The 27,828-nt window shown below is 40.2% G+C and overlaps 1 protein-coding gene and 1 long non-coding RNA gene across 4 annotated transcripts in view; one reads left to right on the top strand and one right to left on the bottom strand.

The window, feature by feature from the left end:
• mapk8ip1b (mitogen-activated protein kinase 8 interacting protein 1b) overlaps positions 1-27,828 on the top strand; it is a 72,339-nt gene that overhangs the window by 43,793 nt on the left and 718 nt on the right. For all 3 annotated transcript variants that reach the window (XM_084732780.1, XM_084732861.1, XM_084732700.1), the window contains 8 exons: positions 11,582-11,663; positions 14,321-15,451; positions 19,242-19,317; positions 21,857-22,029; positions 23,058-23,161; positions 23,627-23,743; positions 25,428-25,498; positions 25,800-25,898. In XM_084732780.1, the coding sequence (XP_084588906.1) occupies positions 11,582-11,663; positions 14,321-15,451; positions 19,242-19,317; positions 21,857-22,029; positions 23,058-23,161; positions 23,627-23,743; positions 25,428-25,498; positions 25,800-25,898 (1,853 nt within the window). The remainder of the gene's footprint in view (positions 1-11,581; positions 11,664-14,320; positions 15,452-19,241; positions 19,318-21,856; positions 22,030-23,057; positions 23,162-23,626; positions 23,744-25,427; positions 25,499-25,799; positions 25,899-27,828) is intronic.
• The window catches only part of LOC146332585 (uncharacterized), a 29,841-nt gene continuing 23,597 nt past the window's right edge, over positions 21,585-27,828 (bottom strand). Inside the window, exon 2 of the long non-coding RNA XR_014771685.1 lies at positions 21,585-22,021. This is a non-coding gene — a long non-coding RNA (uncharacterized LOC146332585). The remainder of the gene's footprint in view (positions 22,022-27,828) is intronic.

Genomic DNA, 27,828 nt, shown 5'->3' with positions numbered 1-27,828 from the left:
GCTGTGTTCGGAACAGCCTACTAGCACACTATTCCTACACTAGTAGGAAATCACATTGGGTATGTAGTGCGTTTTAACTGTTAGTCTGTGGATTTTGCATACACAAGAAACTGGACTGGAACCTGGGCACACTCAACTGACTCCATTGTGTCTTTTTCAGACTGTTCAATGGCATAGCACCACTGTGGCCGGTAAGAGGCAAGGGTGGGTAAAATAACTGACCCTTCACTAAGGCCCTACTCCAAACAGCAACTGTCCAATCATAGGTTAACAACTGGTGGTGTCTTTTTGGTAGTCTTTCAAAAAAGATAAAACACAAGAGGAAACTTTAGCGGAATGGATTAAACTTTATCTGCTCTAATGTTAGCTGCAAATGGTAGCATGTCCTGCCCTGGTGCAAAATCAGAGTGGGCAGATGATGATGTATCTCCCTCTGGCTGGTTCTCTCAGGTTTAAGCCGGGTTAGTTTAGCTCATATTCAGCTCTCTTCCTGGGGCGATCACGGTCTGGTTGGTCTGGGTGGGTGACGGTCTCGAGGTCCGCTGCACTTCCCTTTCTGACGTTTCACCCCTTTCACATTACATGTAGCCAACTGATCCGTTGTTAATTCAAACCAATGAATGAATGAATTCAGTCACTTTACAGACAAATCGACACCAAAACAAAGGTGCTAACCCACTGACAACAGGGTGAACCTTCCTGACTGATTCAAACCTGCCACAACAACCTCTGACTTCACTTTCTATTGTTAGAGACTCCTCACTTGAGGGAATTCAGTAATTTGAGAGCACAATTCAGTTATTCCATGGCATAAATAATTAATTCAAGGCAACAAATTAAACGATTTTTGGGTATAGCTTATAATTTCTTACTTGTCAGTGCACTCAAATTTAAACTATCTATGAGTGCCAGTAGAAATGTAAAAGCCTGTATGTTATGCAACATATACAGTAATGTAAGTTAGTGAGTTTGCCTGTGACTAACATGAACACACTTAACATTGCAGCCTGTCAACATGATCAACCAAGCAGATCTATATTTATCTGCGCTTTGTTCTTTGCCCAGTTTCTGTGAGGTGGAAAAAAGCCTACTGTTCTTGTTGCTCTGCCTTTGTTCTGTGTGTGTGTGTGTGTGTGTGTGTGTGAGCTGTCAGAACTGGAAAGCATAAAGGAAATAATTGCTCTCAAACATTTTTCCTTCTTGGGAAGTCTTCCTGTCTCCTGGGACGTTGTTCAGTCTTCATACAGCAGCTACAAAAAAAAGGAGAAAGAAAATGTGATGATTTATAATATTTCATTGTTAAATGGGTGAAGGTTTCTTGAAAGTGCCCTTCACACGAACTGTGAGGTCGTGAAGAAACAGACCACATCTCATTAACACAACAACCATCAGCAGCAGATCTTGGAGTCATTTTGGTGTCAGGACTCTATTGCTTTTATTGTAGCTTGGCAGATGATGTTTCATTGTTCATAATATGGCAACCTTCATCTATGAATCATTAGCTTTAATTTTTATTTTGACATGTTGATTATGTATAAAACAGGGTTGTTTAAATACCACTATCAGAAAAATGCCGGATACAGCATCTGGTGTTGGCAAGTACTCAAGTCTATGCACCAATACGACACCTCGTAATGTATTCACTGTAAAACAGGACGCTGCTACTTCCCTGCAGCATCCTGTGTGCCAAATATAATGGCCAGTGGAGGAGAGAAAGTTTATGTTGGTATCAGATCACGTTTTTAAGTCTGCACGTGGTAAGCAGAACGTTTTGCAAGTCTGCGTCAGGAGGAGGAATAATCTGGTGGATTGTGGCCGACGCTACAAATCTGACTGACTACGGCACTGACTGGCCATCAGTACTAAGGCTGCATGATATGGTTAAAAAATTGTATTGTGATTGTTTTGACAGATTGCCATATGATTCACGATTAGCGGGAATGATCGTTTTTGCGCCACAATTGATATTTTGAAGGACTCTAGAGAACACACTGGTATCGGATCAGTAGTCTGTGTTGGCCAGTATGCAAACTTCAGGTATCAGAATTGGTATCAGGAAAGAAAAAAATGGTATCAGAACATCTCTAGTACAAAAGGAGGTCAGTCTCAATTAGAGACAGTCTGCTTTGTTTAGGAGTTTGATGGATAAAACTGATTTCTTGGCTGTGCCACAGTACAACAGAATAATGTTCCTACAATTTTTACACTGATAACATCAGACAAAAAGTTGAAAGTGTCCTTGAAAAGGTGATTTCTCAGTAATTTGTAATCTCTAACCAGTTCGCCTTTATATGTCCAGTTTGTGAATTCATGAGATATTTTGAAGGATCACAATTCAGACTTAAACCTAATCACTGGGATTCTGTGCTAATAACAGCTGCCAATTCTGGGTAGACAGCTGGCAGTTTGAATTGTGCAGTTATTTAAAATCGTCAAATCTCTTTATTTCTGTTGACATTTTCAGCTGTAACTGTAACATTTAAGGATAAAGAGATAAACATTGTGGTCTGATCTATCTGACATTTTGCTGTGCTTATTTTATGTACTGTGTTGCTTTGCTTGTGTCTTTGCTTGTGTCCAACAGCAACATCTCCACAGTCAGGTGACGTTTATGAACCAAATTATGATACTGTCTCAGTTTTGTCCTCATTTGGGTTATTTAGTGTAACAAGCTTTAACATCTGGGTCTGGCTGCTGTTTATGCTGCATAATAATGATACAAAGACACTTCCTTTGGCTTGTGTCCATTAGTTTGAAGGGGAGAGAGAGAGAACACGCAGCGAGAGAGAGCAGTGGTAGCGAGAAAGCTGGTGACTCAGAGAAGTTAAATGTAATAATCTGATTGTTTCGCAGCAGTTAGTTCACCCAGCCCCTCAGACGGCCACACAACCCTGTGCTAATTGTCTTAAACATGAGGCTGGTGTCCAGTAAAGGCAGATGTATTTTGTTAGGGTTGCGCAATTTGGTAAAAAAAAAGTCAAAATTGTGATTGCAATATCTAATATAATTAATGGACATGATCAGTGTTGCATTACAATTTTCATATTCACTGAAAAAAAATAAACATTTAACATCATTATGATGTGATTTTTATTGAGGTCTGGAGCAAACAAACATGTTTTCTTTCATCTGAAGAACAAGATTTTTAGGCCAGGTCATCCGTGCAGCACTACAGTCCCTCATTATAATCCTGTTTTCTCATACATTTTTCATTTTCAAAAAATTGCAATTGGCTCTGGTTCTGCAATGTGGCTGTTGCACTGGGTCATATTGGGATTTTATTGCAATTCCAATTAATTGTGCAGCCCTATCTTTTGTACACATTTTGTAACCTAGATAGAGCAGAGTGTGCTCCACAGCATAGAAACATGTTGTCACATGAGCATGATGCTTAGGTAACATTTATGGTCTCAACAAGGGGTAACTGCATCTAGTTTTGGGTAAACTCAAGCTGTCATTTTCTTTAGTCTGTGGTCCAGAAGGTAAATTAGGTCCAATTAATGTTAGTGAAAGCATCAGTTATGTATTTAAGATAAATGAGATGTATACACTTGAAATAGCATGAAGTCAACCAAATATAGTACTAAGTACATAAAAAACATTCCAGGACATGTTGTTTGCTCTTTGATGAATCCACTATATCTCAACCGGAGTCAGCCACTTCAGTTAGTGAGTCAGCAAGTGGTTTCCCAGAATGCCTTTTGACAACCTAGTGTCTGGGGCATAAAGTGGATCTGCTGCGGATGATGTACGCCATTCGTAGTAGGCGAAGTCTTTCGAGCCAAGAAAAGATGAGAAAAAAGTTAGAAAAAGGCTGCTGAAAAGGCCTTTGTACTAAATACACACCTGACGACAGATCTGCACAATATGTCTGCAGTGCATTCTGGTCTGTTTCCTACTCCTGTGGGTGTAGAAATTGATTTTTGTATTTATTCTTTCATGGATTTCTCACATAAGCAATTTTTTCTTTCAGCCTCACACACTGTTGCTCCTGTGTTGTGCAGAAATCCAAGATAAACCTTATGGCATTACAAAATAACCAAACCAACTGAATTTCTTTATTCAACTTTACAGAATGTGAAATGCACAGCACTTCACCAAAATGTCCTTATAACAAGTGTTTTATGGTTCATTTTGTTTCTCCAGTACACCTCTACCAGCCCCAGCTGACAGTGGAAACTGAGGTTTAGTCAAGCGACACAGACAAAACTCAAATGCGATGAGATAGATGAGTGCTGAAGATCTCCAGGCAGTTTTTCCTCAGACAGAGCACTGTAAGAAGAGAGAGAGAGAGACAGTGCACTGTGTGTCCGTTTCCAGGTCAGTGGATCGGTAAAAATGCAAAATATACATTTAGCTCTGCATCATTTGGCAGCGAGTGACGGGGTTCTGTGGTTGAACAAAAGCAGCTCTGAACACCGATCGCGGTTAGAGCAGCGAGGCTTTTTGAAAAGCCATATTTTTAGATTCAATAATCTGCCCAGTAAAAGCGTTTTGTGTCAGAGAATGACAAAGTGAAAAATCTGATGAAGCCTCAAACTATCATGAGACGCTAAAACATTTTTTGGACTAGTGGGATTTGTATTCAGGCATTAAAAGGTAAGATCAGCCATGGTGCTAAAAATCATCAAACCTACCTAATGTTTTAAAAATGAAGTAGACAAATGTAAAGAGCTCCTTGCAGAAACGGGGAGTTTTTTATTTCATTGATTCTCTCCTCTGAAGCTGAATGAAATGATCCAACAGACACACAGACAGACAGACATCCATTTTAGGAAGGATTCCTCCGTCTTAATCCGAGTCAGACTCTAATCTGTCATCTGGCTACGACACACTCCTTATGTTGAAGTGTGTGTGTGTCAGGGTGTGTGTGTGTGTGAGTATGTGATTTGAAAGGTGTCCCTACATACTACACTCAAAAGACCCTTTTACACTGGATAAAACACACTAAGACCAACTAACATCTGGCTTTGGTCTTCAAGGGGAAAGGGTAAAATTGGCCATCATCCCTCTGTCATTCCTGCAAACTCCATGGATATTTATCGGCTCAAGCTTCAGTTGGCAGTGATGAAAACATGACACCCGTGTGGACACGTTAAATTTAGTCCCTCTTCCAGCTTGATGCTGTGGAAGCTCTTGTCTTTGTCGGTAACTTCTGTGACTCTTTTGCCGTGGTTCCACTGGGCTTGTCACATCTGCAATGCGGTCTTGACCCATCCTCCACACAGCTTCATGCCCCACGATCTGATTTAGTTGATTTAGTCATTTTTCCTTGATTTTTGTGCTTTCTTGGGTAAGTTGTAGATGTAGTGGATTTTCACTCGTCATCCCATTGCACCTCCTCAAAAATGTCCCAATCCCGGAAGAATGACTCCTGTCTCATCCCGCTCACGTCAATCCACACATCTGTTGCAGCCACCAGAGCAGGCTGGCGAGAACAACTAGCATTATGTTTAAAAATAAAAAAAGTTATGTTTATTCATATTAGAACTGCATAATTAAACATAAATGGAAAGACCTATTCTTATTGTCAGCACCAATTCTGCCCCCTCCTGTTGATGTGAATCCAGAGTCCCACTGGATTAATGAAAAAGTGTCAGCCTCCAGTAAGTAGTAGTTTATTTTGTCTGTTTTTATGATTGGGGGTCTGCAGACGGTTATTTTGAATGCCGTTCCTGTGTCTGACTTCCTGTCTAGCTCGATCGGCTCCGTGTAGCTTGACGCAGCGTCTGTCAAAAATAGACTCAGCACACAATTCTTCGCAGAGCCATTAGCCATTTGAATTGTTTTAGTTTTCGTCTAATTTTAGTAGACTAAATATCATAACGTGAGTTGACTGAAATCAAACGGCTTAAGGTGACGTGTAATGCATATGTCACGTCTAACATTAAGTGCACTAAATTTCATATTTGTTTCAGTTTAAAGGCAGTGACAGTTAACACACTATCTCTATCATGTCAAATGATTTTTAGAGATTAAAGTCTAATATCAGCAACTGTTTTCATACCAGAAATCACTGCAGTAATGTCACAATGTTCCCAGATCTCAGAAATTACTTGGTTATTATGTTATCATTAGTGATAAAAAATTATGGGCAAATTACATATAAGTTGGAATAAACTGTTGGAAATAAGCCGCTTTTAATTTAATTTGATTTTGGATTCAATTAGATTATATTCCTGATATATTTTCAACAGAAGAACGTCACTGTGATTTTAAATTTTGTTCTGGTATTCTTTATTTTCTTGTTTTAAGCTACTACAAAGAGTTAACTGGTTATGAAACTGTCTCAGTGTAATTCTGATGCCTCTGTAACACCTACATTAACGCACAAGACCATCTGCATGAGGATTGGCTATTTCTTTATAGTTATTTTTAGTGCCTGCCATCAGGTCGGCTTCTCTGTGAAATCAGATGAAGTCTGTGTTTACATTTTCCCAGCCAGAGTTACAGGGAATCATACATTATTTTAAAACTAAGATGAAGATTTTTATTTAGATAATGTTGTTACTGATATCATATTTTGTGGTTGTTACAAAAGAAAAACTACAGCTTTTGTCCTCAGGGTTCTCTAAAATCTTCAAAATATTTAAGCTTAGCTTTAAGTACATGTAGTGTGGTGTGTGTGTGTGTGTGTTGACAAAGTCATGTGTTATCGGTCACTGCCACATAGTTAATAATACACACATTTCATCTGAGTCACTCCCCTGAGCTATGATCTTTTTGTCACTACGGGGAAACAAGCCTTTGCTCGTCAGATCAATGGTTCTGTCTCCCACCTGCTGATTCACCCGTTACCATGGCAACAGCTCGGTCTCCGCCTGGTACACGTAGATGGGAAGTGAGTCATGCGTGGTGGTGGTGGTGGGTGGACAGAGGAGGAGGACATAAGCTTATTTTAGACGACATGTTATCGTCACAGGAGTTTCCACTTCTCCTTCCATCTGTTCACATCTCCCTTCACCGTCTCGGCGTCTCTGCTCCTCTTGTCCAGGACTGAGCGTCAGACCTCAGTGCTGTTCTGGCACCGACTGCCATGTGACTGTACCACCGAGTTACAACATCAGATAGTGAAAGCTGGCATTAAACGATGGTCAGATTTGTTATCTTGTAATCCACGCACAGTCTTGACCACATTTTGAGTTGATATGGCAAACAGCTTCTTAATTACACTTCCAGCAGTAATGGAGCGTTATCATTCATCCAGAGTCGTGTTGTGTGTGTGTTTGGTCATGGACTCCTCTCTTACAGCTGTGTTTTTGGTCTTTGCCAACACCTGAGACAAATATCTTTCTCTTCAGCTGCTAAATGCTCAGCAAAACACTGAGCTTAAACTTGCTATAAAGCTCCGTAAAGCTGAGGGGAACTGCAGATTTGGTGATAATTAGGGGGCCAAGCCCGCGGGGCCTGGGGACCGCGAATGCAAGCATACGCGGTTCCCAGGACCAGCGGTGCTGGGAACCCTATTGTTTTTGTTCGGATTTTTATTATTATACTACTTCTTATTATTATTATTCTCTATTTTTATTCTTCCGCCAATAAAAGTCATGCTGCAGGCTAAACCGTGCAAGGTAGGGCGGTGCAATTTGGAGGGCTGGCCCACACCCCGGCACGTACCTCAGACGCAAAAAACTGCACACATCCGCCTGTAGGGGGCGCTATAACCAAGGACAACGCGTTTTGGCCTATAACTCCCACACCGTATGTCGCACCTTCAAAAACCTTATATCGCCACATTCCTTGAATGGAGCTGAGTCACTTTGTAATTGGCCACGCCCACTTCCGCCTAAATAATTTTTTCGCAAAATCGCGAAAACTGGAAAACCTGCTTTTTCGAACTCCTCCTAGGGATTTTGTTCGATCTGCACGAAAATTGGCCCAGACACTCTTCTGCTGCTCATGAGCTAAAGTTATCAAAAGATTTTTTTTGGGTTGAAAATTCCACGAATTATTAACGAACAAATTTCCGTAGCTAGCCGTAAAAATGGAAAATGTTGCATATCTCGGTCAAAGTAAATGCTATCGACGCCAAATCAGAGATCCTTGGTTGGCATGACACTGGGAGCGTATGAGCTGAATTTGGCGAATGTCGGCGCCTAGGGGGCGCTAGAGATATGGGAAGTTTATATCTCTAGAACGGCTGCACCGATTTCTACGAAATTTGGTCCATACGATGTAGGCCCAGTCCTGAGGCCATATCTTCAAGGGGGTCATGACAGGTCGATGTGGGCGGGGCTTATTACAAGATAAACAAAAAAAATTAATTTCTGCCAAAGTATAATACTTAGGGTTTTGAAATTTTATGGGTACATGTAGAATAGGACTCGGATCCCACCTACCGAAAATCGCGTTTGTGCTCCACTAGGTGGCGCTATAACGCATTTTTGCCTATAACTTCCACATTTTAAATGACACGTTGAAAAGTCTTATATTCCCGTATTCTCTGAATAGCGCTGGATTTTCTGACGTAGGCCACGCCCACTTTCGCCGAAAATTCCCGTCGCTAAGTCGCCACATGTCCGAAACCTACTTTCTCGAACTCCTCCTACAATTTAAGCGCCATCTACGCCAAACTTTGCACATACGATGTGTAGACGTGTCTGATCTAAGTTATCAAAAGAATTGTTGCACGACAAAAATTGCGCTAATTATAACCGAACAATTTTTTGGCTAGCTTAAAAAACACATGTTGCGTCATATTTCGGTCAAACTACAGTCTTTTGACTTCAAACGTAAGACGCTCTTTCCAGAGGTCATCCGCAGACTCTGTGCCAAATTTGGTACGGATCGGCCGATAGGGGGCGCTACAAACCCAAAAACATCAAGTTGCTCAGATTTGTATTAAATTCGCTGTGCATGATGTGGGTTCCCTCCATTTTTGCCTATAACTTCCACATTTTAAATGAGACATTGTGAAATCTTATATTGCCGTGTTCCCTGAAAACCGCTGGATTTTCTGACGTAGGCCACGCCCACTTTCGCCAAAAATTCCCGTCGCTAAGTTGCCAGATATCCAAAACCTACTTTTTCGAACTCCTCCTACAGTTTAAGCGCCATCTGCGCCAAACTTTGCACATACGATGTCTAGACCTGTCTGACGAAAAGTTATCAAAAGAATTGTTGCACACCAAAAAATGCGCTAATTATAACCAAGCGATTTTTTGGCTAGCTCAAAAAACGCATGTTGTGTCATATTTCGGTCAAACTAAAGTCGTTTGACTTCAAACTTAACACGATCGTTCCAGAGGTCATCCACAGACTCTGTGCCAAATTTGGTGCAGATCGGCCAATAGGGGGCGCTACAAACCCAAAAACATCAGGTTTCCCAAAAGTTGCTCAGATTCGTACTAAATTCGCTGTGCATGATGTGGGTTCCCTCCTGAGGCCGACCGCAAAGTTACCTAATGATTGGTCATGAATACCGCAGCTCGGACGACGGCGTGCGTCCCCGCGATCGCCCCGAGCCCCGCGTCCCTAGGAGCCCGCGGCGGCGGGTTCCGAGGGCCGCGGGGACCGGGATCGCGCGGGGAGGCTTGGCCCCCGTTCATAACTGCTTGCAGTTCTAGTTCATCATTGTGATCATTCATTAATCTGAAAAGGTATTGTTCATTACCAAAACTCATTGTATTGGCACACTAGTGTTGAATAATAAATGATAAATGATACTAAGGTTGTTCTGATACAAATACCAGTATAAAAAAATGCCTCAGATTCTGAAAATACACAAGTCTATATTGGATATGCAAATTGATATCCCTGATTATTCCCAGCAGTGTCCTGTACACCAAATTCTGTATGGTCAGTGGAGGAGAGAAACACAAGCTCCACTTCAGCAACAGATCACATTTCAAAGTCCAAATTACTGTAGCCAGCTCGTGTTAAGCAGAAGCCTTTTTCAGGAGGAGGAATAATCCGGTGGATTGTATTTCCTACTTGGAGTTTCTCCAGAAGTTGCCGATCACAGTGGAGCAGCAGTGAGGCTGACGCTGCAAAACTGACTAAGATGATTGACTGATCAACTGTACCGCTGAGTACCAGTGTATATATTGTACATAATCTCTTTTATTGAACTGCAAATAGTTATTTCAATCTTTATTCCCTGATCAGGTTTGGTTTTGCAGGGATCTGTGGTAAAACCTGGACTGGATTTTTTTTAGTTGTCCTTCTTTTGTGACTGTTAACTGGACTGGACTGAACTCTTTTGGGGTTGTGGGGAAAACAAAACAGAGTCTGTGTTGAGTGGACTGAACTCTGAGATCGAACTGGTATCTGATCAGCACTCTTGACTTTTCAGAGCATTTTGGTCCTTTTGCATTTCAGTACAGGAACAGTCCACCACTATTACGTGTCTGAACTTTGTTCAACTGTGAAAGTCAGCAGTGTTTTTTCTGGGGACCTGCTTTTTAAAAATTATTATAGGCCTCATCAATAAATCTTGGGATAGTTCATTTGTGCATAAGTGAATGTTCCTGACCATTTTATACTTGAAAATTAAATAGTTTTAACTGGAAAATATTAAAATATAAACCAATAGCAAGTTTACTTTTTTTAAAATCAATTTAATTTTTAAAAAGTAATTTATCTAAGCATAACATTATTAGTTGGTAAAACTTTTTTAAAACTTCAGAGTTTGAGTTGGGCTCAAAACTCAAAAATTTACTGAAGTAAGTTGCCATTTTAGTCTGCTTCCTAAATGAGACAAAATAAGTGTATTTAGGCACTTCTCACTGGTTGAATAAACAACTTTAAATAATTTTTATCATAAGGTACAAGATCAATAAGTGAGTTAAAGTGAGGCTTTAAAGAAGTGTTTCTCTGCCCTCTGGCTGAGAGTTTCATGTCTGTTGTATCTCTGACCGGGTGAGGTTTGGTCAGCTGCATCTGTAACCACAATGAACTGGCCGCACCCTGCAGTACTGCTCTAAACCACTGCAGCAAGATGAGAAATTAAACCAGCAAAGGTCAAAACAAGATTTTTCAACTGATGCTAAGTTGCTCTTTTAAAAAACATTCACTGATTCTAATTTTTTTCGTTAATGATGACATTAGTTCATTGTCTTTTCCTGGATCCTTTTCAGTTCTGCAGTGCATGTTAAAGTTTTTTTGTACTTTGGATGAACTGATCTTTTCAGTAGAATCTGAAAGGAGCAAAAAAGCCTCTTGGTATCATGGTTTTTCTAGAAAAGGCTCTCTCCCGTCTATCAACAACTCCCCCAAAACAGCCTAAAGAGACTCCCAGTGTGTGTGTGTGTTCCCAGTAGCTTTGGTAAAAGGTCTGGTTCCCTTTAAATGCACACCACGGAGCACGGACAAAAGAATCCCTGCTCATTCAACAGAATAAAAGCTTTGTGTGTGTGTGTGTGTGTGTGTGTGTGTGTGTGTGTGTGTGTGTGTGTGTGTGAAGTAAGAGAGCAAGAGAGACAAAAAGTTGTGTACATTGAGTGTGAGGACCCAGAACTCGGTGACCAAACCTCTTTCTCTCTTCCCCTCTTTCTCCTCTCTGTACTCTCCATCTATTTTTCTTTCTCACACTTCCCTCTTCTTCTTCTTCTTCTTCTTCTCTTTTTCTGCACTTCCACAGGACACATTAAACAACAACTCCCTCGGGAAGAAATACAGTTGGCAGGAGAAGGTTTCAGGCTCGTCCTCGCCTCTTAAAACAGGTGAGTTTTTCTTTCCTACCACATCTTCTCACCAAAAAACTCAAATTTTAGTTAAACTCTCAGATTTTCTATTTTCGTTGATGGTAACTGAAATGCACGGACCAGAATGCTGTCTGATATTGTGCTGAAAACACAGCAGCTGAATGCATGTGATTTGCATCGAGTCTGGCAAGCTGTGTCTCTCTGATCCTCAGGGGACAGTGTTAAGGCTTGGATTAGCTATGCTGAGCTAAGTGTAGCTAGCCGAGACAATGTTAGCCTATACACTGTGGGTGTGGGTGTGTATGTGTTGGCCAGCTCGGGGCTTAGCTAGCTGGGAGCTGTCATAGCTCATTGCTACAACTCTTTTCAGAGCAGCATGTGAGGCGAGACTGACCAAACTCAGTGCCAACAAAACTGACCACTGTTGGGGAAAAGTGATATTACTTATTATGTTGATTGTTTTTAAAACACAGCTACAGAAAAACCTTCAAAAATCAGGATAAATCAACTTGCTTTTTATGCTCCATTCAAGCTGTGGTGGCAGCCTTGTATTCACACCAAATGAATTGAAATAAAGCCAAATCAGATACTGACTCTGTTTGGTAGCAAAAGGAATCAGGAAACAAAAAATGTAACTCATTTTGATGAGCTAAATAGATTATATGCTAAGTTTTGGATTTTAATTATATGTATTTGCCAGTAGTGGTGACTCACTCCCACTACGAGGCTGATTTGGCTGCTCGTGACAATATGACATAGAGGCTGCACTAGAATGATCTGGGAAACTGAATAGCATTGATGTCCAGTCTCACTCAATAAAATAAAATTAGCAGAAGCTTTGATCATGAAAAGCTTTAGCCCTTTTCTTAAGGAAAAAAGGTCACTCTTTACTAGCATCAAACTGAAGAAAAATTGAGATTTAAGTACTTTTTTTTGGTGGTGAAGTAAAAGATCTAACACATCTTTCTGTGCACAGAAAAAGGTTTATTTCTCTCAAATTTTGTTTACAATTTTGTGAAAATCCATGTTAGTGAGCCAAGAAAATCAATCCACCTGGCAGGTGTGGTTTATCAATGGTGATGAAACAGCACAATTATTGCACAGGTGTGTCTTAGACTGGTTACAATAAAAGGACACTCTAAACAAACTACACTTAACCACTGTTTTTTCCCAGAGCTTTCCCACAGCAAAGTCATGACCCGCCCAACTCTGCCTCTTACCTTAATATTCATATCCTAACCCTAACCAATCACTCATCATGCCTAAATCTAACCAATCCAACCAATGAAGTCAACAAGTACTAGCCAATCAGAGGCAGAGCAGGGCAGGTCATGACTTTGCCCTCCTGGAAAAAATTGGTATCTGTATCCCAATGTGAAATAGCCATAGTTCAATGTCTATTGAATAAGAAAAGAATAAATATAAATAAATAAGAATAAAAAGATAAAACTGCACATTTACTGTGATCTGTCCAAGGCAAACCTGTTAGTGGGTGGGTTATGTTGCCAGAGGAGAAGAGAACACTGACACAGATTTTAACAAATTTGTGAACAAAGATTGATAGAAATAAACATTTTATGTGCAGATTAGTCTTAGCTCTTTTACTTCAATGCATGAAAAACAAGTGTTGCCTTTTTCCTGAGTAATCATTTGATCTTTATCAGGTTAAAAATTTATATTATGCTCAACCTCCATATATAAGGGCAATATAATCCTCCCTTAGACAGGTGGTGTAAATCAGGCTAAGAATTAACTGAACAAACGTTCATCTGAAAATGATGAGAATGAGATTATGTACAGAATAAAGATTCTTGTGAGTAAATGTTTTTACCCACAAGAATTCCCAGACATGGGGTGATAAAAACTGCAGATTTGCTAATGAAGAGGTGCCATTCATATGCAAACTAGTAAATGACATCACACTGCCTCACAAGCACCAAAGAATCATTTTGAGTTAAGTGAAGTTTGTTTTAAGGAGTCGTCTCAGAAAATTGTGCTGAATTTGAATTGCAAATGAAGGTGACTCAGTGCAGAACAAATCCATGCAGCCACACAAGGAATTTATGCTTTTTCCTTTTAAATATGTGAAGAGGGTTAATTGTTTTAAAGTAAATTTGCATAAAAAACACCTTTGATGATGCATTATTAAATAACAGTTTCACAGACGTACAGATCTTTTCAATTCCTTTCAAGGAGAGACAAGATTCAAGACAAGTGTCTCGGTATTTAAGTGAATTGGCATCCCTACTCCAAAAGTCCTGACGTTTGTCAAAACACTCACTCAGGACTTGCATGTAGTTTGCTTTCAGACGTCATACAGCATCATCCACAGTGACAATATCATGCTTGGATTTCCTGGCTGTGGATTATGACATAACACTTCAATCACCTTTGCCTGGCTGCACTCTGAATTTGATGAGTAATGGGGATTTAGCTGCATAATCCTGACATGTGTTACCTAACCATTTCTACTTTTCTCTCTTCCTGTTTGTGCTTGACTTTATCTCTCTGTGCATTCGCTGCCATGTCTGCCTACATGTCTGTTTGTCGGCTGTCTGCGTTCCTTCATCACGTATATTTACTCTGTGCATCTGGCCTCTGTGCGTGCCTGTGTGTCTGCATGTCTGTCTGTGTGGCTGCCTGCGTGTTGCTGCTTGCGTTCGCTTTTCCTCCAGGTGAGCTCACCCCTCCACGCGAGCACAGTTGCCTGAGCGACGAGGACAAGGTGCAGGGCGGGGGAGCGCAGACCAAAGACAGAGGGACCTCCACCGACGCCCCCTGCAGACACAGCCACACCTCTGGGCACTCGCACGGCTCGTCTACGGCAGCTGCGACGCGCTCCAAGCTTCAGGAGAAGCCGCCCGCGCCACCGCCACCACAGAACTACACACCAGCTCCTCTATACCCGGCGGGGAAGGCGGATGGAGGCGGGAACCACCGGGAGAGGATCCGCTACCACACGGACGTTCATCTAGAACCAACAGAGGAGATCTATCTGACTCCTGTGCAGCGTTCCGCCGACCCTCTGGAACCGGCCAACGTGCAGGACCGGCCTTTCCTCTCACAGCAGACTGAGCAGGGCCGCATGTCCATCAGCTCTGACACGGAGGGTCCGCCTCCTTACCAGCCTCTCCCAGACCGGACAAACCCTTCCATCTATGAGGAGGACGAGGTCTACATCCCCCCACCTTCATATGCTTCCTGTGTGGAGTCCCTCATCACGCCGCCCAGTATGGCGCGCTCCTCCCTCGCGTTAGACCTCAGCCTGAAGGGGGCTGGAACGGGGGCCGGGGTCATGCTGAGAGCTGGGTCCTCGGTTGAGTATGTGGACGCCACAGATGAAAGCTATTGTGGGGAGGATGAGGACGTAGACAGGATAATAATGGATGGAAAGATGAGGAAGGGGGGAGGAAAGGGGGACGGTGGTGGAAGCAGAGTCCCTCTAAGGACTTCCATGAGCTCGGAGGCCAGCGGGCTTTCGTATGACTCGGTCAAATACACGCTGGTAGTGGACGAGCACGCTCAGCTGGAGCTGGTTAGTCTCCGGCAGTGTTACCAAGGTTACAGTGATGACAGCGACTCGGCCACCGTTTATGACAACTGTGTCTCCTCCCCCTATGAGTCGGCCATCGGGGAGGAGTACGAGGAGGAAGATGAGGAGGAGGAAGAGGAGGATGGCGCTCGGATAGGGGGAGTGAGGAGAGAGGCCACGGCTTGTCTGTCTGAAGACTCAACTCCAGAAGTCGACCTACACTTCTCCAAGAAGTTCCTCAACGTCTTCATGAATGGACGCTCTCGCTCCTCCAGTAAGTCACTGTCCTTAAAAAAAACGATGAGTTTTTACCATAATATTTCATAATTTTCATGTTCAGTACACGGCACATCAGATGGGGCTTTTTAGCTCTGCCAACAGGAGTGTATTCTAATCTAGAGTTTTCACATTAACAGAATTTTAAGCTTCAGTACAATACTAGTATAAAAAAACACAAATCTCTCAAATCATCGTCTTGTTCAATTGATCAGTTGTTTCGTCCATAAAATGTCAGAAAATGGTGACAAATGTTGATCACTGTTTCCAAAAACCCAAGGTGATGTCCTCAAAATGTCTTATTTTATCACAACCCAAAGACATTCAGTTTATTGTCAGAGAAAAGTAAAGAAACCAGAGAACCAGAAACATTTGAGAAGCTGAAATCAGAGAATTTTTTTCTTTTTTTTTCTTAAACGACTCAAAATGATTAATAAATCATAAAATGGTTGATTAATTTAATAGTTGACAACTAACTGAGGATAAGAAGATGTAGTGAACAACGACAGCTGAATCAAATCTAACTGACATCACTATGACACGAACAGTGGTGAGGCTTTAAATGTTGATTTATTTTTTGTCTAATCAAGTACAACAAAACACCACAAATATAGTTTGGCTTAGTATCCAGTACTTGCATACTTTAATTTAAATTTAAAGTGCCCGAGCTTGTTTGAATGGTCATGAGAGAAATCAAAAGTCTAAGAGATGAATGGAAAGTGTTTGGGTTCAGTTTTTGTCCTATAACTAGACAGACAAACAGTATGCAAAGAGATGCAAACTATGATGATGACTATGGAGTAGGCTGACGATGCCTATGACATCCCAGCTTCTTTGAACATCAGTATTTTGTTCTTCATCAATTTACAAGGTAGCTCACAGTGACATTTCACCCTCATCTTTGTTTCAGATACTTCATTAGATTTTTGAGAATATGTATATTTCTTAACACATGGCATTATTGTACATTCTGCCCCAGAATTATGTCGAAACAACGAGGAAGCACATCAGCACAGCAGGCTGTTGTTCTGTTTGATTCTCTTTAAACACACAGTACTACAGTAGTGAATGCTGTCTGGCCGAATTGGCAGCGTGGTGGGAAAGGCTTAAAGCGATGTGGCTGATGAAGCAAAGCCACTGGGATATTCAGGAGCTGGAATATTCTCATCCAGAACAGCTCACCGTCCACATGACATGTAACTCTGAGTATAGACTGTCTGTCTGCAGTTACATTTAACTTTGTGATTGTGACTGAAGAGTAACTTTTGTCCAAAAACATAAAGCATTATTGGTGATTTAAATATTGTGTAGAATCACATCTAGGATTGTTGTTTTGTTATACCAGTGGCTTGAGGACAAACAGATTGAACATGTGGTTTACATGAAAGTTCTAGTAATTTAGGCCACATTAGCCGGCTCAGCCTGTAAGTCCTGAAAATGAGAGCCGCAGTTTTTGCTGCTTTGTTGATGTCGTTATCAGCATTCTGACAGCAGCACGTTCAGGGCACAGACCCAGCTGGACATTTCGATGGCCTGCAGGGTGGAGGGACGCTGAGCCAAAAGCAGCTTGCGGTTTCCTGAATTTGCTTCCAGACTCTCTCTTTCCCTCTGTTGTCCAGACCAATCACACATTCAAAAACAAATTTGTTGAGCCTTTTTCAAGGCACTCAAACCATGGCGGTCCTGGAGAGGGTGTTAGGAAGGACTGGAGAAAAAAAAGAAGCAAGGACACAGGCGGTGATTAGCTTTATATATTTTTCTGTTCTATTTAGCCAATTCAGCCAAAGTGTTTGTCACCACCATGTGTATTTTGGCTGCATCAAGTTATAATCCTGAAGATTTTTAGATCCATTTTTGTTGGCAAACACTGTTGACTGTCTTCTTTAGTGTTCTGTATTAAACTAAAGTGACCGTATGAATCATCCCAAGCTCCAGTGTGAACAGACACACAAGTTGTTTACCATCATTGTCATGGCTTGAGATATGTTTGCTGCCCTTGGTGTTTGATACACAAGTGTTTTTGAATAGGAGCTGCATTATTAAAGGAGAACTGAACCAATTTGGCAGTGCACTACTATGCAGATCAAAGTTGATGTAGCAGAACCAGAGATATCTTTATTTATTCTATATGTTCATCTTCCTTCTCAAAACCTGTGCCTGGTTGCATTAAACCAGTTGGGTTAAGGTTTCCCTTAAATTTTCATGGAAGAATGCCTTAGAAAGAGTGCATATGAGTTACAGAAAATAAACATGAGCATTTCCTTAAGATGCTGTAAGTAAAATCTCTAAAAGAGAAATCTTTAATCTTTCAGTGTTTGCCCTTACCTACTAAAGTATTTCCTTTTACTTTACTAGTAGGTCCTTAGTAAGCATTTTCTTCAGAATATTTTAAGGGACCTATAATAGACCCTTAAAAGTGAAATACTGTGTGGGAAAATAAGACAATAGTCCAATTTACGATGATTGATGACAAGATACTAAGATGCACACCTGATCTGAGGCATATCTGAAGGATAGCAATTGTAAACGCATTTTAAACCATCTCCACATATGAAATTGATCCAATTACCAAAAAAAATCATTTCATGATTTGTTTTGCTGTCCAGACTTTGTAGAATCAATCTGAATATGCCAAAAAGCGAATCTGGCTCGACAGTCTGAACAAAGCCTTTGTTGACATGCGCATGTTTAAAATATAGGTATGAAAATAAAATATGATCCAAGAAGTCCAGTTTGAGCAATGAGTTTGAATGCTTTTCAGTTACTGAATTGCTCCACAGCAGTTTATAATAGCAACAGAAATCATTTCACAGCTCTGTAAAGTTATCACACTGAAAATCATGTGACCCTCAGCCTTGATGATCATTGGAGAATCAGCAGAAATATGCTATTCATGATGAGGCTAAGCCTTTTGAAACGGTGCAAATGTCTGTCTAAACAGAACCTTACAAGTGTGGTGCTAAAATGTTTGCAAAATGGAGTGTTCATCTTTCAGGTATGATGCTTCTCAGTTCATTTCATTGAAATCTGCCAAATAATATTTGACATTTGAGAGATGGGAAAAGTTTGGACTTAATGTTGCAGCTAGAGGAAAGATCAGTGAGTCACCAAAATTAGAAATCATCTATTGAAATCCAGTCCCTGGAGTCTTTGTGCTTAGGGCAACAGCTTCTGTCAGTTTTCTTCAAAGAGTTGTGAACACTTTCTCAGACTTTGTGTGGTCTCCCATTAGAGAAAAAGAACAAAACTAAGGAAAAGAAAGGACAATCTTTTGATGGAGGATTTTAGGATTTACCTTCATCAGGCCGATTCTCACCTTGGGGAAACAATACTCAGTGATGGAGTTAATGGGCGGGAGGGACGACTCAAATGAATGAGACAGACAGAGAATGAGAGATTTCTCTATAATGTATGTGTGGCCATTTCCTCTAATAGTCCTCGTCGTCCTCTTGGATGCCGTCCATGTGTTTCACAGACTCATTAGAAACACCACAGCAGTTTATCTGAGTCGTGCAGGAAGGGGTAACAGATGTCTCAGGGGAATGCAGGTAGAAATACGCAATGCTCATCTGTTTCACGCCTAATTAAAGTGTGATTCATGGGTCCTAAAGATTGCAGGTGGGCTTAAAAGTAAACACAATGAGCCTAATTGTGTTTTTTGTTTGTATATGATGGACTTTTGTTGTAATTTGAAATGAACATCATCTTTTTGCCAGCTAAAAACAGACTCTCCACACTATTATTGACTTAATTTCTTTTCCCTCGTGTTTTCTTCTTTGGTTTTCAAGGTGCAGAGTCTTTTGGCTTATACTCTTGTATTATAAATGGTGAGGAGAGGGATCAGAGCCACAGAGCTGTCTACAGGTGAGGAAGCACTACACCCACATGCATGCAAAATGTTGTATCATGACCGAAAACATGGGTAGTCTTAGCCATTATTGTTATTGAAGAAGACAACAGCACATCACAAAAGCAAAATCAAATGTATTAGCTCAAGTGTATAGTTGCATAACATGGAGTTCAAACAGAATATTACAATACAATCATTAAAGGACCTGGCAGGAATGAAGTACAACATAACGTACTTACACAAAGGTAGCACATTCATCATAAAGGCACCTCATTCTCATAAAACATTTAGGTTATCCAACTGAAATAAAATTATATTTCAAACTTGGTGGTTTGAGGGGTTCCCCAACAGCTCAGTTGGTAGACCGCAAGCCCCATGTACTGAGGCTATTAGTCCTCTGCAGCAGCTGCTGGTTTGACTGAGCCCTGCAATGTTAAATCATGTTTAATAATGAATATTCAAAGGGGCGGTTCTGATAATGTGTCTCTGAAGTCATAAAAGTTTGTCTAAATATTCCTATTTCTTGCCTTGTCGAACTTCTTTTCGGTCTGTTTTTCCTCGTCTTTCAGCTCCAGCAGAAAAAACAACATACGTGAACAAGATTCATTGCTCTGCCGTGGCAGTGAATACAACACATGGGTCCACTGTGCTGCATTCTAGGGATGTGTGCAATTGCACTGTAGCAGTGGTTAACTGTTGCATCTAAGATGTTACACAGCCCATTTCCCCTCGCTAATAACTCTATGGCCCAGATGTTGTTCTCAGCTAAGTGGGACATTTTTAAACACCATGATTTAGCAGTTTTTTGATGTAGAAAATGAAAATAAGGTTCTATGTAGGTTATGTCAGAATAAACTGGCATATAGCTACTTGACCAGAACAATACATAAACACATTGAGCATATGTATGTGGATGTTAACCTACAAGGAAAGCAGGCCTCTGCTGCTAGCACTGCTAGCACACAGTGTGGCAGCTAACTTCAGCTCCAGGTAGCTGTGATACTACGCGGTCTGACAACACTTGTTGTGAATTGTTGTCATGCTTTGTAGGATAATGCGCAATGTTCAGAATGTCTGGTGCAAAGAGCCATACATTTCAGCTGCATTTAAAACAATATGGTTATTGAAGAATGTGATTAAGGGTTTTGAATGGCTCTTAATATGTGCAATATTTTTTCACACAATGTTTAACCTTATCAAATTAGTCAAATGTACTCAATTTGAACTATTTTTGGAGTGTTTTCTTACTCATAGACTAGTCTAAATTAAATCTTTTGGACAGGTAAATTAGTCACCAGGAACATCCCTACTGTATTCAGAGCTTAAATTAACAGTAACAGAAATAAACACCATGGCTACAGCTACGTAGCCAGCTAACATTCCTTCACAGAAACACAGCTTCTTGAAGCAGAGCTGCTAGTAGAGCTTCAAGACTAGTACCCAAACACTGGCTCTCTCAAAGGGCCATGATTGTGCATCTAATGACTGTCAAAGCTCGACCAGACTCGTCGTTTTTCCAGCTCCAAAACTGAGAATCTGACAGTAGCTCCTCATGGCTGGTTAGCTCTAAGCTCTACATCAGTGGCCATGCTACACTGAGCAGTGATCATCAGTCAGTATCCTCCTTGTCCCCTGACCCCCTGTGTCACACATTAGCAGAATTTCAGGGTGTAGCTAGTTCTTACCACCCTTATCCCCATCAGTCTTCTTTTTTTTGGTAACTGTTGGAGCAGAAAATGCTGCATTTCTCCATGTTTCCCCAGTAACAGTCACACTCCAGTTGGCAGCATGCAGTTACAGCTGCTGTTGACAACCTCAGGCTGATACATGCGTGGGGGGGGGGGGGCAATGCAGTCATGTGAATAGCAGCATCACTGTGCACTGACATATCATGTGATAGTGCAGGATATTATACATGCAGAGCTGAGAGCAGGGGGCTTGTTACAACGTTCCTTTAATTAGTCTCTAGTTGGGATGTGCATAGTCTATATTTTTGTAGTGCATCTTTAGCCATGAGCATCACATCTGACCAGCCAGACGGTGGTCAACCTGTCTCCCACCAAATGATGCACCAAACATGCATGTGCATTTTGCTGGACTTGAGGAGAAACGTCATGGTTGTTGCCATTAGCCATTTACATGCTAGCTAAACTTGCTTGTCAAACAGGCAGCTAATACAAGCTAGGCTATGTATTTTGCCTTATCCTGATGAAAATATTAGTATTTGGAACACACTCAGTGTGTAAATGGTTAGTAAATAATGAGGAGAAAGAGTCATATGAGAAGTTTCTCATGTGGGCGTGATTATTTATTTTGCGTTGAAACTGTTTTTTCCAAACTGTTTTACAAATTTTGCAGATGCTTTTCAAGCTTACAAGGGCTCAATGTTCGATATTTAAAACATAGGGTCTCAAGAAGTAGCCATTCCTTTCAAATGAACCAAACATCCTGAAACATGTTTGTGGTGTAGACACTGTGTAAGGTGATCATCCAGCTCAGAAAAAGCCTGTCAGGTCCCTCAGATTCTTCGCCTAACTACATTTGTCTCATCAGGTTTGTCCCTCGACATGATGATGAGTTGGAGCTGGAGGTGGATGATCCTTTGCTGGTGGAGGTCCAGTCAGAGGATTACTGGTACGAGGGCTATAACATGAGAACTGGTGCCCGTGGGATCTTCCCAGCTTACTACGCCATAGAGGTGACCAAGGACCCAGAGAGCTACAAAGGTACAGACATCCAAACAGTTAATAAAGGGCAGGTCCATGAGGTTTTCATGTCATTCTGTAGCTTCCCAGTGGTGTTCTTTATGTAATCAAATCCAGACATTCAACAATTGCTGGAAATATGTTTTCCCAAGCCCTTCTGAAAACAGTTTCCCACATGACTTGACCTAGGTTTCTGCCAGATGACATTGCTATTCTCTAGTTTAATGGAGGGGAGGGGAGGGCATCAGCGCTCCCACCACCGTCACTGTTTTTTGCTAACGGCTGTGTGTGTGTTTCCATTTGAAAAACCAGGGGGAAAAGCACAGATGAATTATGAATGCCTTATCGACTATGAATGTGTCAGTTAAGATGCTGGAATGCCGTCTTTGGGCAATGACTTGAATCACTGACTGAAACTGTTCTTTGAATCACCATATCCAAGGCCAAATTTCTTCTATTAATTCTGTGTCGTTACCATAGTTAGTAACTTCTACAGTCTTCCGAAATGACCACCGTACTGATTACTAGTGATAAGGGTTATAGAGAGCTTAAGTCCTGCTTCAGTTAAGCTAGCACTTGTTCCTGTAGCCTCAACTGAAAAACATACAGTATTTAAACCTGATTATTTTTGGAAAGCTAGAGGAACATATGTTCACCTGGAAGTGTGGAAGGATGGTATAATGGTAATAATAATAATGATGTTCCATTTATTTTATGTTTTGATCTAGATCAACGGTTTTCTTAGCCTTGTCATGCTTCTTTGAGTCACATCATGCCACTGTTGCTAAAAGCGACTACTAAATTTAGGAGTTATTTATATACAGAACTTTTTTTTTTTTAAGTAAGGAGTGAGAAGTCAAACAGGAAAGCAGCAGCAAAGAGGATGCAAAGAATTGTATTTAGAGATGCATCTACTAAGGTGAGTAAACAAGGCACAGGGGAGGTTAAAGAAAAAAATTATTGCTATTTCTTCTAGTTTAAGTTATGTTATTTGTTGCCTTCATTTACTGTTTCCTCTTATTTCATGTGTTTCTTTTTTTCCTGTGCAGTGAAGAGCAGTGAATGGATGGACAGATACCGGCTGAAGTTCCTGGGCTCAGTTCAGGTGCCGTTCCACAAAGGAAATGATGTTCTATGTGCAGCTATGCAGAAGGTACGAGCCCCATATCATGCACATTTCTGAATGTTTGAATGTGAAAAGTATAAACTACTACAACCGTAAAGAAAGATCATGGAGGGATAAATGCTACAAATACATCAGCTATTTTCCTAAAACACTTTGGTGGATGACATTTAGCATAATGCAAAAAAATAACAGAGGACCTATGGGCTGTTATGTATCCCATCTGTATAAATCAAATTAAAGTTTGACTGCACTGGAAAATGCAATATGACTTAATACCTAGAACTTAAAGAGACAGAAATGCAGACTGCACTTTAAGAATATGTAATGCACAAGTGCAGCACACAACAAAAATAAAGAAGCTGCCTGCAGTTGGTAACATCTCAAATAAAGAATTAATCTAATTTATAATAGGACAAATTATATTGTACTGGCTTCATGTCACAGTGTGACTGTTCAACATTGAGGAGTCATCTTTCACATTTATATTTCCAGATTGCCACCAACAGAAGGATGACAGTCAAGTACAACCCGCCTTCATCCTGCATCCTGGAGATCAGCGTGAAGGGCATCAAACTCTCAGTTCAAGAGGATTATTATGCCTGTGACAGAGTAAGTTTCTTACTGTCTCTTTGTCTGTCTAATGTAAAATAAATTAAGTGCAGTGACATCTCCAGAGCAGAATCCCATTGAACAATTGTAGTGTGTCTCCCCCATGTGGCTGCCAATAGAAACTGCAGGGAGATATATCAGGGGGGCGCCAGGGAGTCTTATCTTACAGGAGGAGATCTTGCCTAAGCATCTTCAAACTTCTATTCAACATATGGATAGGGAGATAGGGACACTTAATTCTTGTCTCCTCAGCTGTTTTTAAAGTTTTTAAATTAAAGTTTTACATGCTGAATAAATCATAAATTTAAATGCACAGATTCCCGGTCTCCAGGGGCTTATAAGACACCAAATATATTGTTTTGGTGAAGCAACATTTGTCAAAAAGAACTTTTGTCTCCAATCTCAAACTCTACAAATAATACACAAAAGAGGCTTCAGTCCTTAAACACAGCTCGTCTTTTATCATCACCCAATCAGAAATTTGCAGAGGTGAAAGACATTAAAAGTACAGCCCTTCTAACTGACTTCATTCTAACCTACAATGATATGATAAAAAGTTAATTCTCTTCAGAGACCATTCAGTTTACTTATTTCTTTGGTTAATGTTAGTGAAGGAAACTGCACAGAGATCTTTTGACTTATGGCCAAATTCTGCTTCACATTAAGTTCTACACTGTAGTTGTTTTTTTGTTTTTTTTGTTGAGTCACCATCATCAGTATATTCGTCCTTAAAATAAGTTAAAACTTGCAGAAATATTCCACTGTGACCTGTAAAATCAAAAGCACATTAAACAAAATACATTTTACCACTAGAGGGCCACTGCTCAGATAATATGATCTGTTCTATTAATCACACCACCCAGAGGTATATCACAGGTATAGTAATTTGTAGTCTTTTAATAGTTGGATGTAGATTTTCCAGGTAGTGCTACAACTACAGCTGTATTGTGTTAGTGAAAAGCTAATTTTTGGATCCTAATTTTCATTTTAATTGAACAAAATAACAAACAAACTGAAATTAGGGTTGGGTCCATGGATGATGCCATCGCCGATGGTTGACAGTTATCGACCACTGAGCCATCTATCATTGTAACATTATGATTTAAAAGTTTTTTAAGTAGTGTGTTCCCTCTGAGTTGCTGTAAGGGAGGAGAACAATAGTTGTCAGCTATGGCATCTCTGCAGCACTACAGTACTTCATTATAATGCTGTTTTGGCATGGCTTTGTCTTTTATCAAATAATAGCTGCTTTGCAATTTGGATATTGCACTTGACCATATTGTGATTTCAATAATATTTTGACTGTTTTGCAGCACATGCTACTACCACTACTACTACTAATAAAATACCTACTTCACAGCAGCCATATGAAATAGTAGGGTAAACGCAGGTGTGGCTAATGTAATTAAGGTCCCATTCCATTTAGAATAGTCTTTCAAGTAAGCAAACAAGCACAATAGCAGCACTGTTTGACCTATAAGAAACAGAACCATAATTAGTATCATTGGTAACACCTGTGTTTACCCCTACATATAATTCAATAATACAATATAATACAAACACAGAGAAAGGGGCCATTCTTGCATAATTTTTCTTTTGATATCTTTGTAAATTGTGTTGTCAATAATTTTGTACGTTCCCGATCTGAGACATTTATTCTGCCTCTTTTGTGTGCTGTTCACAGAGTAATGAGTGCAATCACTTCTTCCAGTTAAAGAACGTCTCCTTCTGCGGCTATCACCCCAAAAACAGCAAGTAAGTAAAGGCAGGACTGTCAGTCAGGGACTGGAGTGCCAAGTCACACGTTTTGTGCTGTCTGACTAGAATAAAATGAAGATTGTACTGTTAAAAGTTGTACTGTTTTTATTCTCTACTAGTGCTCATCTGCAGAGACGAAACATTACTTTACCACAAGGTGTCGCTAGAAATCAACATACATAGACTTCAGTCAAAGACTGGATTACATGACTGAAAGAATTACATATTCAGTAACAGTTGTGACAATACTAAATGTCCTCTTCTAGTGCCTTATCGGCTTTCTGTGTCTTTTCTGCAGGTATTTTGGTTTTATTACCAAGCACCCGGCAGACCACAGATTCGCCTGCCATGTGTTTGTGTCTGAAAACTCCACCAAACCTCTTGCAGAGTCCGTAGGGTGAGTTGGACATTTTTTGAATTACATGCTTACATACATATTTACTCTTTAGAGGAGGTTTGTACATTTAATTCATCTCTGCTGACATGTTCAGATGCAGACTCCAGTTTAGGGATGCTGTGATGTTGTAGAGCACTACTTTGTTCTGGAAAACGGAAGTCCTGTGTTAAAAATCACTTTAATTTTAATGTTGTTTTAATGTTTAATGCAACATACTATTTTCCATGGTGTCCCCAAGTAAGAAGAATTTTTGGTTAGTTAGACAACTCAAAATCCTGTGAACTTTCAACTAATTTATGATGACGATCAAGGATTTCTTTAAATGACACATAGACAATATTACATTACAATAATTCATTTAAAGGAGAAATCTGATCCAAATGCATCTTAAAAAATCTAAACACTTTCTTTAAGAGTCTGTCTTGGCAGAGCTTCTAAATGTATTAAATTACAACATTTCTTCCAATAAACAAGATCTGGGGCAAACCCAGAATCAGTCGCTTCCCTGACAGATGACAGAACATTTTAAAAGATCAGGTTACCTTACAGACATTTAACATCTCTTTCAAAGAATGACAAGGCAATGACATTGTTGTCGCTGTTTTCAGTTATTGATTAGACAGTACGAGAGTAGTGCAGATCAATGCTGTCTGCATCTCAACCCCAGCTGTGTTTGTGGTCACAAAACTGGATGAGACCCTGTGTGGAAAGAATGTTTGTTTTCCTGTATGAATTTTGTACATTTTGATAACTATAAAGCTAGCTAGGTAACTTATGTATGCAATTTACATATATTATGTAACTTGCACACTTAACTAAGTTAAAAGAAGTAAGACTGTCAACATATCAGTACTTCAGTATTTTTCAATAACACCTGTTTAAAACGATACATATTATAGATACGCTGTGAAAAAATGATGCATGTGGTCATTCAAGACTTCAGTCTTTATTTTTTGCCTGGAAAAAACAGTGTTATTTATTTTTTATTATGTTAAATAACCTAAAATAATATCAAAAACGTCATTAATATTTCAATACTTTATTCAATCATAATCCTGGAAGCACATTAGAATAATGATAATGTTGTCATATCTCAAAGTTGGTCTAATTTCACTACAGAACTTGACTTAAAACTTAAATTATCACTGGAAATGTATTTTTGCATCAGTGTGGGGCAAAGAAAATAAGTGAAACAAATTACAGACTCTGTATCTGTAATGTTTTAGTCATTTCTGACTCAAACATGGCTGTTAAAATAAATAGAACATATAAAACAGCTGAATAACACAGATTACACAAGCTCTAACAGCAGCAGTGCAAACATAACTTTTAACATGAGGGCAATGAAGAAACATCTAGAAAGTCATCTTAAATTACTTCTACTAACAGAAACATGTTCCACATGGAGAGATCGCTCTGTGCTTCACTTTCAACACCCGCGTGGAGCAGTTGTACTGTTATTTAGAGTCATTTCCAGTTTGTAGAGCTTAAAGAGAGCCATACTGTTGCTTGCTCTATGCAGCTTGTTCTGCAGGTCAATCCATGCTTTGACCAGGCAAAGCAGTTCATAGCGAGGCATCAACGCTTGTTAATTCAAAAAAGAAAAACCCCACCTCCTCCATATGTAGACTTTACTTTATACTATGTCACCTGACACCAACAGCACATCAAAACATAACAGGGTACCTCCAGAAATGACGCTGCAGGGGTACCTACAGTGTCATAGTTTAAAGCACAGGGGCACTGACCAAACTGCCATATCTGACAAGCTGGAAGTGAGAACAGAATGATGAAAACACTAAACAGGTGATAGTTTCCTTATGCCTTTTTTTATTTTAAATTGAATGATTTTTCTGAAGCATCACAGTTCAAGCCAATTCTGATTGGCTTCTAATCAATAAGAGCATCCCTAATTCGAATGCCAAAGTTC

Source organism: Lutjanus erythropterus, chromosome 1 (genome assembly GCF_056507025.1).
Source record: "Lutjanus erythropterus isolate fLutEry1 chromosome 1, fLutEry1.hap2, whole genome shotgun sequence".
NCBI classification, from domain to species: domain Eukaryota; kingdom Metazoa; phylum Chordata; class Actinopteri; order Lutjaniformes; family Lutjanidae; genus Lutjanus; species Lutjanus erythropterus.
This window is presented reverse-complemented; position numbering and strand designations above follow the sequence as displayed.